This window comes from Mobula birostris, chromosome 3 (genome assembly GCF_030028105.1).
Source record: "Mobula birostris isolate sMobBir1 chromosome 3, sMobBir1.hap1, whole genome shotgun sequence".
NCBI lineage: Eukaryota > Metazoa > Chordata > Chondrichthyes > Myliobatiformes > Myliobatidae > Mobula > Mobula birostris.
In genome coordinates this window covers 42,497,003-42,512,507 of record NC_092372.1, presented here as the reverse complement: position 1 = coordinate 42,512,507, position 15,505 = coordinate 42,497,003, and the positions used below count along the sequence as shown (strand labels likewise).

The window sequence follows — 15,505 nt, the reverse complement described above, 5'->3', positions numbered from 1 at the left end:
TCCCCCACTGTAGGAAACATCCTCTACACCTCCAATCTATCTAAGCTGTTCAATATTCCATAGGTTTCAATGAGATCCTTATTCTCCTGATGGATTCAGTTTGTTAAAATCTATGAAACAGCCTCATAGCTTAGAGCACCAGAAAAGACTGAATCTAAACTTGCATAGAAGACAATTCTAATTATGTTCAGTTATTGCTACTGTATTTTTTTACAATCTAACTTACAAAGCATGCATCTCTCCTTCCCTTTTTGTCGCCAGCACAAAGCATATTCTCAGTTATTAAGAGCTGGCGGTTATAATACTTCCGATTGTTGCACGTTTTTCTGTCTATGATGGTTACGTCTGCTTCTCTGAGTGAATCAGATGCTTTGTTTGAGTTTGCTTTTGTTGTTCCCCATCCAGCAACCGTGCAGACCGTTCCCTCTTTCAAATCCGATTCCTTGTGTGGCAGTGGTAGAAGGCCCACAAACTTGTTAAGTTCTGCCTTAGACTCCAGCTGTAGCAAATAAAAAACATTGGTTTTGTCTTATTTCTGCACATAAAATCTCTAGCATGTTTATTTATATTTTATTTATTTTAATTTAGCGATACAGCACGGTGTAGGTCCTTCTGGTCCTCTGAGCCACGCCACCCCAGCAACTCCAAACAGGTATTCTTAAGCCTTCCGCGATAAATATTGCGGCACATAGCAAATGGTTCACCGCTCTGGAGAGATCAAAGACCAGGAAATCTGCAGATGCGGGAAAACCAAGCAATACACTCAAAATGCTAGAAAACTCAGCAGGCCAGGCAGCATCTGTGGAAAAGAGTACAGTCGACATTTTGGGCCAAGATTTTGGCCAAAAACGTTGACTGTTGATTCTTTTCCATAGATGGTGCCAGGCCTGCTGAATTCCTCTGGCACTTTGTGTCCGGAGAGATCGCACCAGTGGAAGTTGGGAGACACACCTCTGGAACTCAGGAGAACGCAGCTTACGTTAGCCTATTGGATAAACCTACAAGGGCATGGAGAAAATCATCCATCTAAACAGCTTTTAGATCCATGCTGGGAAAAGAAAGAAAGAAAATCAGAAGTTTTGCATGGACTATTGAAGAAAGGACAGGAATTGGTAATAGGGCAGTGGGCGCTACAGTGCCTTTTCCTGGGGTGCCTCCATGCTGTGTGAAGCACTGGGGTGGGTTTTTGAAAGGGGACAGAAAAATAGACAAGTGATTTTAAATCAAGATAAGACAGTATGTTAACAGGATGGTTAAAATGTAACCAAGGCAAGTACATATCTGATAGAGCTATTCAGAAAAGCATATAATTCAGACAACGGTAGTAAAATCATTTCAAGCATGTATAAGGGTTTGTCAAATCTTAAAACACATTCGACTTCATACATTAAAACAAAATGGGAGAAGGAAGGAGGGATAATAATATCTGAGGAAGACTGGACAATAATATGGAGGTATCAATGGAAGTGTACCAGTTCACAGAAATGGAGGGAGTTTGGGTGGAAAAACTTGATAAGATATTTTATTACACCTTCTCAGAAATCCCATTATGATAGTAACCCCCCTGTTTGCTGGAGAAATTGTGGAAACCAGAATGCATATTTTCTGGGAATGCCCCGTTAACAAAGACTATTGGAGTGGGATACATAATGCCCTACAAGACATCTTTAAATGTGAAATACCCTTAGAGAATAAGACCATATATTTTGGGTATATACCTCAAGAATGGTTGAAAAAAGTTAAATATTTAATGAATGTACTGCTGGTGGCTGGTAAAAAGACCTTTACCAGGAAATGGTTATCACAGGAGAGCCCAATTTTAAATGTATGGATGGATATTACAATGGACATTTACAAAATGGAGCAGGTAACAGCATCTGTTAATCATAAGTTGGAACAATTTAATTCATACTGGAAAAAATGGTTTAACTACATAACACCTCATAGGCCTGATGTTATTCTCAGAAGTCAATGAATATGTTGTAAAAAAAAATCACTCCCTACTCTGTACATAGTTTTCTTCTTTCAATTGTTCTTTCTTTCCTCTCCTTTCTGTAAGCGTATACCTCAGATAAATATTATGTGGAGATTTGTGACAAATATGATTATATGATATATATGTGCTGTATCTGAAATACATATTATGGAAATGTTTGTTTGATGATGAAATTCAATAAAAAATAAATTACAAAATAAAATAAACTAGCCTGAACACATATTGGAGTTTCTGTCATTGAAATGGGCTGTGTTGGATAAGTTAAGTGAGTATCAATATGATGCCAAGTTTGAGCAACAATCCACTAACTTGTATCCTGACCTTGACGAAGTTGGATATCACAGGTTTTCACTGGTTGGTGGCATTGTCCGCTAATGATTTCAGTCTTTAACATCGGCATGGAGTCAGAGCGTTGATGCAAATGCATTGTCCTGTCGTTTGAATGAGGTGCCGGACATGGACTGAGAATGGGAAGGTGTTCCTGCCTCTGGTGTTAAGGCAATGTGCTAGTTTTCCTCAGTGGGGAAATAAGAGGCAGAAATTTGGCATGGTAGAGCTGTGGATCATTTGGGAGCTTCTAGTCATGTCATTCCACAAGTATATTGCAACTTGACCACTCTGGGTATGAAGCAGTTGCCTGTCTTGAGTCCTGCAGAAATGGCAGCAGCCCAAGATGTCCCTTGTATAGGTGCTATTTGGTCATCTGTTGTCAAAGGGGATATGGCCCAAGGTGAGAAGACAAAACACTCTGCAATACCCTTACTGACGAGAGAATGGGACAATCTGGAGTTAAGGAGGAAAGTTTTATACAGGGTTATGTCTCCTCCAGACAGGCCTTGGCTTTCCCAGTTGGTTTTGACTGAGAGGTACCGGAGTATTGTACTAAAGTCATTTATAATGACTGAGGTCATTTGGGGTTTGACAAGACCCATGGGTTGGTACGAGACCGGTGCTATTGGCCCCGAATGATACCTGGGGTTGAAGAATTCTGTAAGTCGTGCATCTGATATATTTGGAGGAAGACACTGGCTATGAGAGTTGCTCCATTATCTCATTTACAAAGCACGGGACCACTGTAGTTAGTGTGTTTGGATCTCCTCTCCATAGAGCCTGATTCCAGTAACGTTGGAAATGTCTTGGATCACGACACCTGATATGCTCAAACTTCCCCACAAAGCATCAGAGAGCAGCCACAGTTGCCAAAATGTTATGGGCAAAGTATTTTGTTCATTATGGACTCCCAGGAATAGTCCACTGGGATCAAGGAAGGGATTTTTGTGAGTCAGCTCATACATCAGTTACTGAGTATGCTTGGAGTCGAGAAGTCAAGGACCACACTGTATCACCCTCAGGGTGATCCTCAGCCTAAAAGTTTCAACAGGATGTTGTTAGACATGCTTGAAACTCTGGATGCCAACAAAAAGAACAAGTAGAGTCAGCATATAGGGCATTTGGTACACCACTACAACTATACACAGAATGAAGCTACTGGCTACTTGCCATACTATTTGACGTTCAGACGTGAAGCGAGATTATCTGTGTATATCTGTTTTGGGGCCAACGGTGAAGGCTTTCTGCTGAAAAAGTAACTCAAAGTATGTGTCTGGCATGAAGAAAAAACTGCAAAGAGCTTATGTGGTTTTTGTTACCCATCAAAACCAAGGAAACAAGAGGAGACATGATCAAAAGATTAGGTTCACTGAACTGATGCCTGGAGACAGAGTTTTAATAAGAAATTTGGAGCTACTAGGTATGCATGCATTGGCCGACGGCTGGGTGTCCACACCTTACGTAGTGGAGAGCCAGATGCCAATTTGCCAGTTTCCAGGTGAAGCCAGAAGATGGGAATGGTGCTGTCAAAATTCTCCATCAGAATCATCTTCTTCCTTTAGGGCAGGGGTCCCCAACCTTTACTGCACTGCGGACCGGTTTCATGTTGACAATATTCTTGTGGACCGGCCGACCGGTGGGGGGCGGGGGTGGGTGTTGTTTGCCAACGGACACAATGGACAAGAGTAGCAGTCAAATACGTTGTGTTTACCAAGACAAAGACTACAATGACCATGAAGCCTTGCGCGGGCACCAGTGCGCATGTTTTGACTTGCGCATGTGCGCAGCTGCCGATAATTTTTCTACAAATCGATTTTGGCGATTCTGTTCGGCGGGGGTGGGGGTGTTAATCACGACCGGAATATCGGTGATAAGTGGCTAATACACTCAATTTCGTTTCTGAAAGGGTTTATCTAACGAATTTAATACTAAACACACACCGCATATTTTCCTCGCACGAATATAGTGATAAGTCAATTATCAGGGGAGGACAGGGGAGCTTGAAGTAAGTGTTGAACCCCAACTTCCAGTAGAAGTGTCAGAAACAGGTTCGATATTATCATTTAAAGAAAAATTGGATAGGTATATGGACGGGAAAGTAATGGAGGGTTATGGGCTGAGTGCAGGTCGGTGGGACGAGGTGAGAGTAGCGTTCAGCATGGACTAGAAGGGCATAGATGGCTTGTTTCCATGCTGTAATTGTTATATGGTTATATAAGTCAATAGCATCATAACATCTTAACGTTTGGATATTAAACACACAGCACATATTTTCCTCATATGAACATATAAAATCATTGCAATGCATCAATATCGCTGAATCAGTGGGAGCCCTGGGCTTGTTTTCCTGCAACAAGACGGTCCTATCGAAGGGTGATGGGAGACAGCGATACTCGAAGGGAGTTCCTTATGTCCAGTCTATTCCGCAATTTAGTTTTCATTGCATTCATTGCAGAGATATGTTGGAAATGGAAGCAACATTTTCAGTGCTTTCGTGGCTATCTCAGGATATTTAGCCTTGACTTTGATCCGGAATGCCAGCAGAGATGTTATGTCAAACGTACTTCTCAGCCCGCCGTCATTTACAAGCTGGAGGAGTTGATCTCCTTCCCGCAATGACAAGGATGACGCGTGGGTAATGACCTCGCGTGCATAATGGCTCAAAAGTGGACATGACAGGGAATGAGGAAAGGTGTAGCTGACTCATATCACCAAATCATATTGTTTCCTCGCGACCTGGTAGCGCATGCTCTGCGGCCCGGTGATTGGGGACCGCTGCTTTAGGGCATGAAGTACGTGTTGACCCAGAGTCTGACACAGAACTACAGCTGGTCAGAGAACAGAAAGGCTAACTGCTGACTATAGTGTGACTTCAGTGGAAAGACCTGAAAATGGCCAACCACTGAACACAGTACAGACTCAGAGGATGAGGAAATGGGAGTATTGTTTGACTAATATGCAAACTCCCCAAGATTTGATGAAGAGATTTCTACCAGTGGACAGGCCAACATGATAATTGACAGTGAGGGCAAAATGGGCTCCAATACAATTGAGGATGAAGCTGAATTCATCTGGTGGCTGGGGGTCCTGTGTCGAAGTGATAGATAGGGTCAGGTAACCATGAGTGAACAGGAACAGTCACAAGAAGTGCCTGAGGCTGCAGAAGCTGAAGAAAAGATAAATTCTCAAGAGCCAAGAAAGCCCCCAGATAGGCTGGTATATGATGCACTGGATAAACAGTGTAGCATCCATCCCAATAGTGAGATCTGTTACTGCCATTTTCAGAAATCACAAAATGTATTTGAATATTGTGTTATTAATGATTTACTGTGTTATTAATGATATACTAAATTTTAAAGACATGAGGACATGACTGTTTTTGGTGGGTGGAAAATGGAATGCCCTGTTTAAGATTTCTACTGTTTTGCTGTGAGGTATTTTATTTTTGCAGTTTTCTGTAAAAAGAGTGTGTCCTCAAGTTAAGAGTATTGTGGCTTCAGCTAAAGAAAAGTAGTCATGTTGCCCAACTGAGGAGTGTTGTGTCAGGAGTGGGATGGCAAGGAACACTCCCGAGAGCTGGGCCGGAAGAGTTTTCTGAAGGACAGCAATCTGGTTTGGAGTCTTTTCTGGTGGGAGGTATAGAGAGAATTACACCAGGGAAGATGCCTGGAGGATCCTATCCAAAGGCAGGGGGACCCTTTTGCAAAGAGTGCCTCTCAAGGTGGAGAAATCCAAGAAGGGAAGTTCTACTTGTGGTGGGTGATGAGAATTCAGTGCCATGAGTGAAGCAATCACCCAGCTACTACAGAACTGAGTGCCAATCTTTTTGTAACAGTTAGACTGGTTTAACTGTAATGAGCCCTTTTAGCTTTATTTTTGTTTCTCTGTTAACTGTTCCATAAAGTTGATAATTGGTAAATATGCTTTCTATCTAATATTATGCTGTTGTACGATCTGTCATTTGTGGGCCACTGATAACTGTGTATGGGCAGTATTTACACAGCATTCGCTCTTATTGAGATTCCTTTAATTGAAACATCCAGACGTTCCTGTTTGGTTGAACCCCAAATCATACCGACGTTGACTCTGAAAGGCCTCTGAAAGGCAGCCTTCTCACCACTGAGTCAGATGGCTATTTGCAGAGTTAGCTGATGAGCCAAGTTAGTGTACGAGGCCCGGTGAGAGTATTGCTCTTGTAAACCCTGTCTCTATGCATCCTCTCTAATAGTTTGACCACAATTGTCTCACTGTTCTGTAATTCCTAGGGATATCCCTCGTACCTTTCTTGAACAAAGGAATAACATTTACCACCTTCAGAACATTTAGTTCAACTCGTGTGGCCAAAGGAAATGCAAAGAACATCAAGAAGGTGAAGCCGGTTGTTTTAAAGTTCACATTTGAAGGTCAGTTTGATGGTACTGGTGGGTTTCATTATTAATGAAACATTCAGCTCTGGAAAGGATAAGTAGCCACTTGCTACCAAGGAACATATGACTATTTACCTGAAGTATATTTCACAGGGTGAGAAATACAGTAAACCCAAAGGATGACTCATCTTTCTCAATCATTTGCAAACCGATCAGCAGGATGTTTACTGTGTTTTCTGTTTCTAATTGAAATCTCTTGCACTTAAGTTATTGTTGAATCCTCTAAAATATCTTGAGATCACTAAATAGAGTTTACTCGCTGAGTGAAGCATATTGTTAAATTCAGCTGGCTTATTGTTTAGGCTGATTAAATGGGTTTGGTTTGGCTGTTCATGAGCCATTTGTTCACAAATTACAGGGACATCTGGGTAGAAAACCAAAAGATGAGCTGAATCATCTTCAGGAAGGAAGCAATTTATGTACAAAATGGTGACGGATTGCACAGATGCTATTCCATGCCAAAATGGAATATTAGGTGTTGGTAACATATGCAGCATCTAGTGGTTTTCTGTAGAGAGTAGTGCTGCAGCTTCTGTAGTTTGTAATATATTTCAATGATCTTGATGATGTGCTGGTTTGATTTGTTAGATTAATAACATCCTTTCTTTTTTGACTCTAGTGAGATGACTGGAAAACTCTTAAAACTTTACAAATGTAAACACTCATCATAAAATTCTTACTGATAGAACCAGGCTCAAATTTGATCAGCAGAGAAGAGTATTGTCTCTCAAATGTAGACACCCCATCGCAGTCAGTCAGTAAATACACAGATTATGAAACCAAGGAGGCCAAGAGGTTGCAGAAGGGTGAGAGCTCCCCAAATTATTCAAAGGAACTCAGAAGTCCCAGGCAACAAGAAGATCCAGTGTACTAGAATATATGGCAGGAGGAGACTCCATTTTCCTTCTTCATGGGTTACGTGCTGCATTGAATGAAGTAAGGCAAAAATAAATTTCATGTTTGCACAAGATGTCAGGATAAGTTGCAGATGATTGAAAAAATTGTAGTAAGCCATTTTAGTAATTAGAGCAGGCAATCCTTTGATGTGTTACAATCGATGCAATTGGACCCTTATTGAACAATATAAGGAAACTGTCTGTATTATCTAAGCTCCCTGCCTGATTATTGGTTGGCTTTCTTTTGTTTCTCCAGTAATTGTAGTTTTAAATAAAGAAGGTCCTTCTATTTCATTGATGTGTGTGGTGAAACCCAATTTACAACGAGTTTCTCAGAGCTGAAGGAACTTTCAATAGTTCTCCTTTAACATGCTCACCATACATGGATGCAGTGTGGAGTGATGTTACCAAATAATGTTACTAGTGTGGAGTTATGGACCTGAGTTCATCACAGTAGCTGTGGAATTTAATTTCACTTAATATTTCGGAATTTAGGGAATGAACAGAAACTAGTCTTCACAATGATGGCTCTGATCTCTAATCTCTGATCGTAGTTTCCTACCTGATGGTAGAAAGTCAGAGAGGATGCTGGATGGATGGGTTGGAGCCTTCATAATACCAAGGGACCCATGAATGTGGCGGTCCTGATAAATGACCCAATTGATGGTAGGGAGACTCCTATGACCCTCTCAGCAGTTCTCACAGTCCATTGTAGGGACTTCTGGTCCGATGCTCAACAGCTCCCATTCCAGACGGAGATGTATCTTGTCAGGAAGCTCTCAATGGTGCTCCTGTAAAATGCAGTTCAGATGTGGATTGGGAGCCTGGCTTGCCTCAATCTTCGTAGGAATTGCAGGCGCTGCTCTGCCTTCTTGTTCAGGGAGCTGATGTTAAGGGATCAGGTGAACTTGGTGCATTCAACTCTCTTTACAGAGGAGCAATGTATTCGCAGATGGCAATGAAGTCCACAATGATTTCCTTTGTATTCTCCAGATTCAGGCTTAGATTGTTCTTCTCACACCAATACATCAGCTGCTCCACTTCCTCCCCATGCTCTGTCTTGTCATCGTTCCTGATAAGGCCAGCCACTGATGTGTGTTGAAATTCAGCAATTGGCTCTTTGATTTTGCCCAGTTTAATCCATCAGTTTAGGACAACTTCCATGAACTCACTCCCTTCTGAATCCTCCTATCAGGGTGAACACTCACAGGCCTTCCCTGTTGGTGCTGCACTCTACCTGTATTATGAATCTGGTACGCAGTGATTACTGTGTTTATTGTACACTGTTTCAGGAAAGAAGAGGGAAACCCCTCTGTAGTTGCCACAAATAGACATCTCCGATCTTGAAGAAGGTCATGGTTATGTTGTCTACAAAAGCAAAACCCTCTAGCATGTTCTTCCCTTCCTAGAAATTAAAGATGTTATGAATTTGCACCAGAAGTTCTTCACTAACATGTTTTAATTCTTTATTGGAACTTTATCAGCTGTCAATGCCTTCTTTTATCGATGCCTGAAAGACCCTTTCATCCTCTGGGAACTGGAGCACAGCAAGTATTGCAGCAGATAATATTGTTGTGAGATGGCTCAAGAAAGCTTTCAAAGTACTCCCTCAAGTGGCCACCCTCTCGGAATCAGAACTAAGTTTAATATCACCAGCATAGGTTGGGAAATTCTTTCTCTTTGCGGCAGCTGTACAAATCAATACAGAAGAATAGAGGCAAAAAACATGAATTACAGTAAATATAAGTAGTGCAAAAATAAAAATATAGAAAGTGATGAGATGGTTCAACGTCCATTCAGAAATCGGATGGCAGAGGGGATGAAGCTGTTCCTGAATTGTTGAGTGTGTGCCTTCAGGCTCCTGTACCTCCTTCCTGATGGTTGCCATGAGAACAGGGCATGTGCTGGGTGATGGATGCCACCTTACTGGGGCATCGCTCCTTGAGATGGAGGCTAGTACCCATGATGGAGCTGAATAATTATACAACTCTAGGTTATTGTGATCCTGTGCAGTCCCATGCAGCCAGTTGGACTGCTCTCCATGGTACATCTGTAGAAATTTGCGAGTGTCTTTGGTGACCTACCAAATCTCATCAAACTCCTAATGAAATATAGCCACAGTTGTGCTGCGAGCTTTGCTCCCTGCTCTACTCACTTTACACTGACGACTGTGGCTGTGCACAGCTCCAATGCCATGTTTAAGTTTGCTGATGACACCACTGTCATAGACAAATCAAAGTTGGTGACATATCAGCATATAGAAGGGGGTATTAAAATCTGGCTGAGCGGTGCCACAACAACAACAATTACTCAATGTCACCAAGACCAAGGAGAAGATTATTGACCTCAGGAGAAGGAAACCAGAGGTCCATAAGCCCGTCCTGATTGGGGGATCAGAGGTGGAGAGGGTCAGCAACTTTAAATTCCACAGTGCTGTCATTTCAGTGGATCTGTCCCGGGCCCAGCGAGTCAGTGTAATTATGAAGGGAGCATGGCAGTGCCTCTACTTCCTTAGGAGATTGCAAACACTCGGCATGACAACTAAAACTTTGACAAACTGCTATAGCTGTGTGATACTAGCTGCGTCACAGCCTGATATGTAACACCTTGTTTGTAATGGAAAATCCTACAAAAAGTAGTGGATATGACTCAGTCCATCATGGGTAAAGTCCTCCCCACCACTGAGCACATCTGCATGGAGCACTGTTGCAGGAAAGCAGCATCCATCATCAGGGACCCCCAGCAGCCAGGTCATGCTCTCTTCTCATTGCTGCCATCAGGAGGAAGGTACAGGAGCCTCAGGACTCACACCTCCAGGTCAGCAACATTTATTACCCCTCAAGCATCAGGCTCTTGAGCTAAAGAGATAACTTCATTGATCTTCACTTGTCCTGTCAGTGACCTGTTCCCACAACCTGTCGACTCACTGTCATGGACTCCTCATCTATGTTCTTGATATTTATTGCTTGCTTGCTTGTTTGTTTGTTTATCTATCCACCTATTTATTTATTCATTCATTTATCTATTTCTTTATTTCTTTCATTTTCCTTTTTGTATTTGCAGAGTTTATTTATTGCCTTTTGCACACTGCTTGCCTGCCCTGTTAGTTGATCTTTCATTGATTCTTTATTAGATTTATTCAGTGTCCCCGCAAGAAAATAAATTTCAGTGTTGGAAATGGTGACATAAATGTAGTTCGATATTAAATTTTGAACTTTGAACTTTTGAAACATTCTCTATGAAACCCACTTTTATTGGGTGTCCCTGGAAACAGCTCGTTAGCCCCTCGCTGACAGCCACTGGATTCTGCGGTGAATACGCCACCTTTCCCTGGCTTCATACGTCTCGGATGTTTACGGCTTTGATCCCACTAAATCCTTGAGGTTGGGATGTCTTGCCCACCTAAACTCGAGTTTGTGTGAATGCTGTGTGATATACTGCCCCCGGCAAGAAATAACAGATCGTACACTGCACACAATTTATAAATAAGTATATTTAAGGTAGTTAATTAAAGCAAACAGCTATTAAGTGAAAGGAAAAAAAAACAAAAGGGGCCCATTACTTTTAAACAGTCAAATGTGCACTTAAGTTGGAGTTCATCTTGAACTTGTTTGTCACTCACGCGCTAGGCCCTTGCTCTGTGTGAAAGCACACACCACCATTCAAAGGTCTCTTAAAATTCACCTCACAGAAATCGGTCTCCCATGGGAATATTGATTCTAGCTTCTTGAAGCCATTCATCTGCACAAAGCACCTTGTACAACAGAGATGGCATCCTCAGCCATCTTGCCTCCTGTCTTCTCCCAGGTCCTGCCAACAAAGACCTTCAACCCAGCATTCTCTAGAACCTTCTCCCAATTCCACTACCCTGATTGGCTGACAGCACATTCCTAAGTTGAATAACAAGTCTCCGTAGAGATCGTTAAGAGCACCAAATTTCTTGGTGTTCACCCGGCGGAGAATCTCACCTGGTCCCTCAACAGCAGCTCCATAGCAAAGAAAGCCCAGCAGTGTCTCTACTTTCTGTGAAGGCTGAGAAAAGTCCATCTCCCACCCCCCATCCTCACCACATTCTACAGAGGTTGTATTGAGAGCATCCTGAGCAGCTGCATCACTGCCTGGTTCAGAAATTGCACCATCTCGGATCTCAAGTCCCTGCAGTGGTTAGTGAGGTCAGCTGAGAAGATCATCGGGGTCTCTCTTCCCGCCATTATAGACATTTACACCACACGCTGCATCTGCAAAGCAAACAGCATTATGAAGTACCCCACGCACCCCTCATACAAATTCTTCTCCTTCCTGCCATCTGGCAAAAGACACCAAAGCATTCGGGCTCTCATAACTAACTCCTCAATAACCAAAGCCTGGACTGACACCAACCTACCGCCCTCTACTGTGCCTATTGTCTTGTTTATTATTTATTGTAAAGCCTGCACTGTTTTGTGCATTTTATGCAGTCCTGGGTAGGTCTGTAGTCTAGTGTAGTTTTTCTATTGTTTTACGTAGCTCAGCGTAGTTTTTGTATTGTTTCATGTAGCACCATGGTCCTGAAAAACATGGTCTCGTTTTTACTGTGTACTGTACCAGCAGTTATGGTCGAAACGACAATAAAAAGTGACTTGATTTGACTTGACTGAAGCCTCTTATCTGAGCTTAAACCCAAACAAGCTGAAAACAGAACAGACTGCTCTTACAGAACTGCTAAAATGAAATACCTATAGCATAGCAGTAAAATTCTTAACCAGGACGTTACATGTAACACTGAGGTTGTCCTCTGTCCAAGTCTTTATCTCCCTTCAAACTGGTTTGTCAGATTCAATCAGTGGTTGGTGTGCAGGAATTAGCACCACAGATAAGTCTTCAGAGAATCCAATGGGAAGCAGCCTCCTACACACCAGGGATGTTGGTATAAACCAGGTCTAATGTGTTCCAGCCTCTGGAAGCAAAGTCAGCATATGTCAAATGGGAACAACAGGAATTCTGCAGATGCTGGAAATTCAAGCAACACACATCAAAGTTGCTGGTGAACGCAGCAGGCCAGGCAGCGTCTGTAGTGTTACGTACCCCGTAACTGGGTTGCCAAACCAGCAGAAATGGATCATTCAGTTGGAGTCTGGATTACTAGAACTAAGAAAGTTTTATTAAAGAAACAAGCAACACAGTAATCGAAAGAATAATAAATGCAACAGTTCAGCAATGATAAACACACATGTGCACAGAATTAAGATAACAGGATCAATCAAGCTCTATCGTTGTCTAGGGGTAAATGACCAATTTCAAAGTGACACAAAGCTCAGTCCAATTTAGTTCAGTTCGCAGTAATCGTTGCCACGGCGATGGACAACGTGGAGGGAAGGAGAGAGAACGAGAACGAATGATCATTCGAAATGGCTTCCACACACAGACCTGCGATATTGCTCACAAGCAGCTTTCGGGCGGGTCCTTTGTGATGTCACCTGAGGTCACCGACTGTGACCCCTCCTCCAGATGCGGTCGATCCTCTGCAGTGAACCCAGCACCCAAGCGAGGGTGGACACACACCGGGTTCCCGCTGATCGTACCTTTCCACCCTGTGCGTTTATGGCCCGGTACTTCCCACCGACTTGTGAGAGGCGCACCGCTTCCAGGGTCTCGTTACCTCGGGTGTCGTGTGTGTTGCCTTAGCGAACCTGTCCCTTTTTATCCCCCTGCTGGGGTATCGCCTGTCCATCACTTCAAACAGTTCAGGGTTCAAAGGGGGAGCCGCTCTAGACAGCTCCCTCTCCCGTCCCTTCATTACACATCTCCAAATGCTGCTTCATTGTTCCTTATCTCTCCTTCCCCCCTGAGGACAGGTGGCAGAACAACTGCTGATCCCACTGGTGCCAGCCCAGGCCAGCAAACATCTTAATTTATGTGTATTCTCGTCACACTTCCCCCCTTTAAGGATTTTTACCGGGGGGTAAAAATTACAAACATGAATACATTATTTGATACACACACAAATATACATCTTTATCAGCTATTTGGCTAACACAGTGAGTTTGAAGTTGTCAACACCTTGACAGACAGTCATCACATTTTCTGTTCCTTTTATATGTGTTATTAATAATCCCTTAGACCAGGCTCCAACTTAGCAAACTTCATAGTGGCCAAAAACACTGATGAATTGCAATCAATGTAACCTCTCATTTGGTTTTGTCCCGGACCACAATAACAAGGGTCGTCCCATTGCGACTTAGTTTTCTCTCGCAAGGGCTTAGTAGGAGGGGGAGGGGTAGTGACCGCAGAGTTATTGCAAAACTTCCTACAGTACCCCACCATCTCCAAGAGCCTTCTGAGGGCCCTCTTGTCTGTCGGGGTTGGGAGGTCAGCAATAGCCTACACTGTAGCTTGCATCGCTGCCAGCTGCCCCTGTGTCACCACAATTCCCAGGTAAGTGACCCTCGTGTGGCCGAACTCATTTTTGTCAAGGTTCACTATCAAGCTGGCTTCAGACAGCCGTATTAAATTGCCAATACACACCTCTGTGTTCATCAGCCCTTTAGTCACTGAATTACTCATTATATATTGATGTTGTTTACTAGGCTGGCCTATTTAACAGACACCACCCAACGTCCCAGTTCTTTGCATCGCCTCGGGACAATCAAACACACGGGTGCGAGTCGTTTAATTACTTCTCCTAAAGAGCCGCTTTGTTCAGGGATTAAGGGAGGGACCTTATCAGTAGACTTGGCCAAAACAATAGCCTTCTCCCATCTGATCGATCCCATACTAATCTTTTCAAAATGGTTTTTTTCTCTTATCAGGGGGCCCCTAGCTTCATTGATTTCCACGCTAACACCGACTAGGTTTGTTAGCATATCAAAAGCCTGTGACCGTTTCAGTTCGTGTCGGTCATGATCAATAACATCCTTCCCCTTGGGCAGCCAGTAAACCTCTTTCATGATTCCACCAACTGTTTCCTCCAGCGCCGCAAAATGTCCACCGGGGGGTACCTTGTGGGCCAGGTTAAAAATCTCATCCCCATAACTCTTTTGCACTACCCCCCATTCCTCATCTGCGGGCACAGTACTTGGTCTCCCTTTCTTCCTTAGCACTTCCTCCTCCACACAATAGCCTAGTAGTTCCCTTGTCAAGTCTGTGTCAGAGAGAGCTGTCTCTGCCAAAACCATCAGCCCCTCGTCTCGCTCCTGCGTTGGCACAAATTCTTTCCTGGCTACTGCTACGTCTGTTCCAGCTCCCTCACTACCTCTTGTCTCACTACACTCCTCCTTTTCATTTTCTACCCCCTTCTTGTACAAGGTTGGCAGAAACGTTTCAGCTAAATTTACCACCGCAGTTAAATTCACTACCGCAGCCCCATGATGAACCTGTGAGACCATGGGCGGGGCCTCACTGCTGGCAGGCTGACCTGTCAATCTCACTGCTGGGAACATGATTCCCCCAGCGACGTCATTACCGAGCAAGACTTCCACGCCCTTCATCGGTAATTTGGACCTCACCCCGATCGTGACTAGTCCAGAGACCAGGTTGCTTTGTAAGTGTATCTGGTGCAAAGGGACTGACTCTGTCCCTTCCCCAACACCTTTGACCTCTACCTCCCCAGTCTGGGTCTCTGAGCTAAACTCTAATACACTCTTCAGTATTAGCGACTGACACGCTCCCGTGTCCCTCCAGATCCGCACTGGAACTGGTTTTAACCCCTCCTTCACCGACACCAATCTGGCCGAGATAAACCTTTCGCGCCCTTCCTGAACTTTTTCAGACCTGTCCTTCCCTAGCGGTTCGCTTAACAGCTCGATACAGCCATTCAAAATCGCTGTCTTCCCTTTTCCTGTCTCCTTCTTTGGGGCAAAGCACCTGGACGCAAAGTG

General features: G+C 43.5%; 1 protein-coding gene across 1 annotated transcript in view; it reads right to left on the bottom strand.

Moving 5' to 3' along the window:
• Positions 1 to 217: 217 nt before the first annotated feature.
• The window catches only part of LOC140195661 (granzyme K-like), a 71,446-nt gene continuing 56,158 nt past the window's right edge, over positions 218 to 15,505 (bottom strand). The window contains exon 5 of the mRNA XM_072254379.1: positions 218 to 499. Within this exon, the coding sequence (XP_072110480.1) occupies positions 218 to 499 (282 nt within the window). The remainder of the gene's footprint in view (positions 500 to 15,505) is intronic.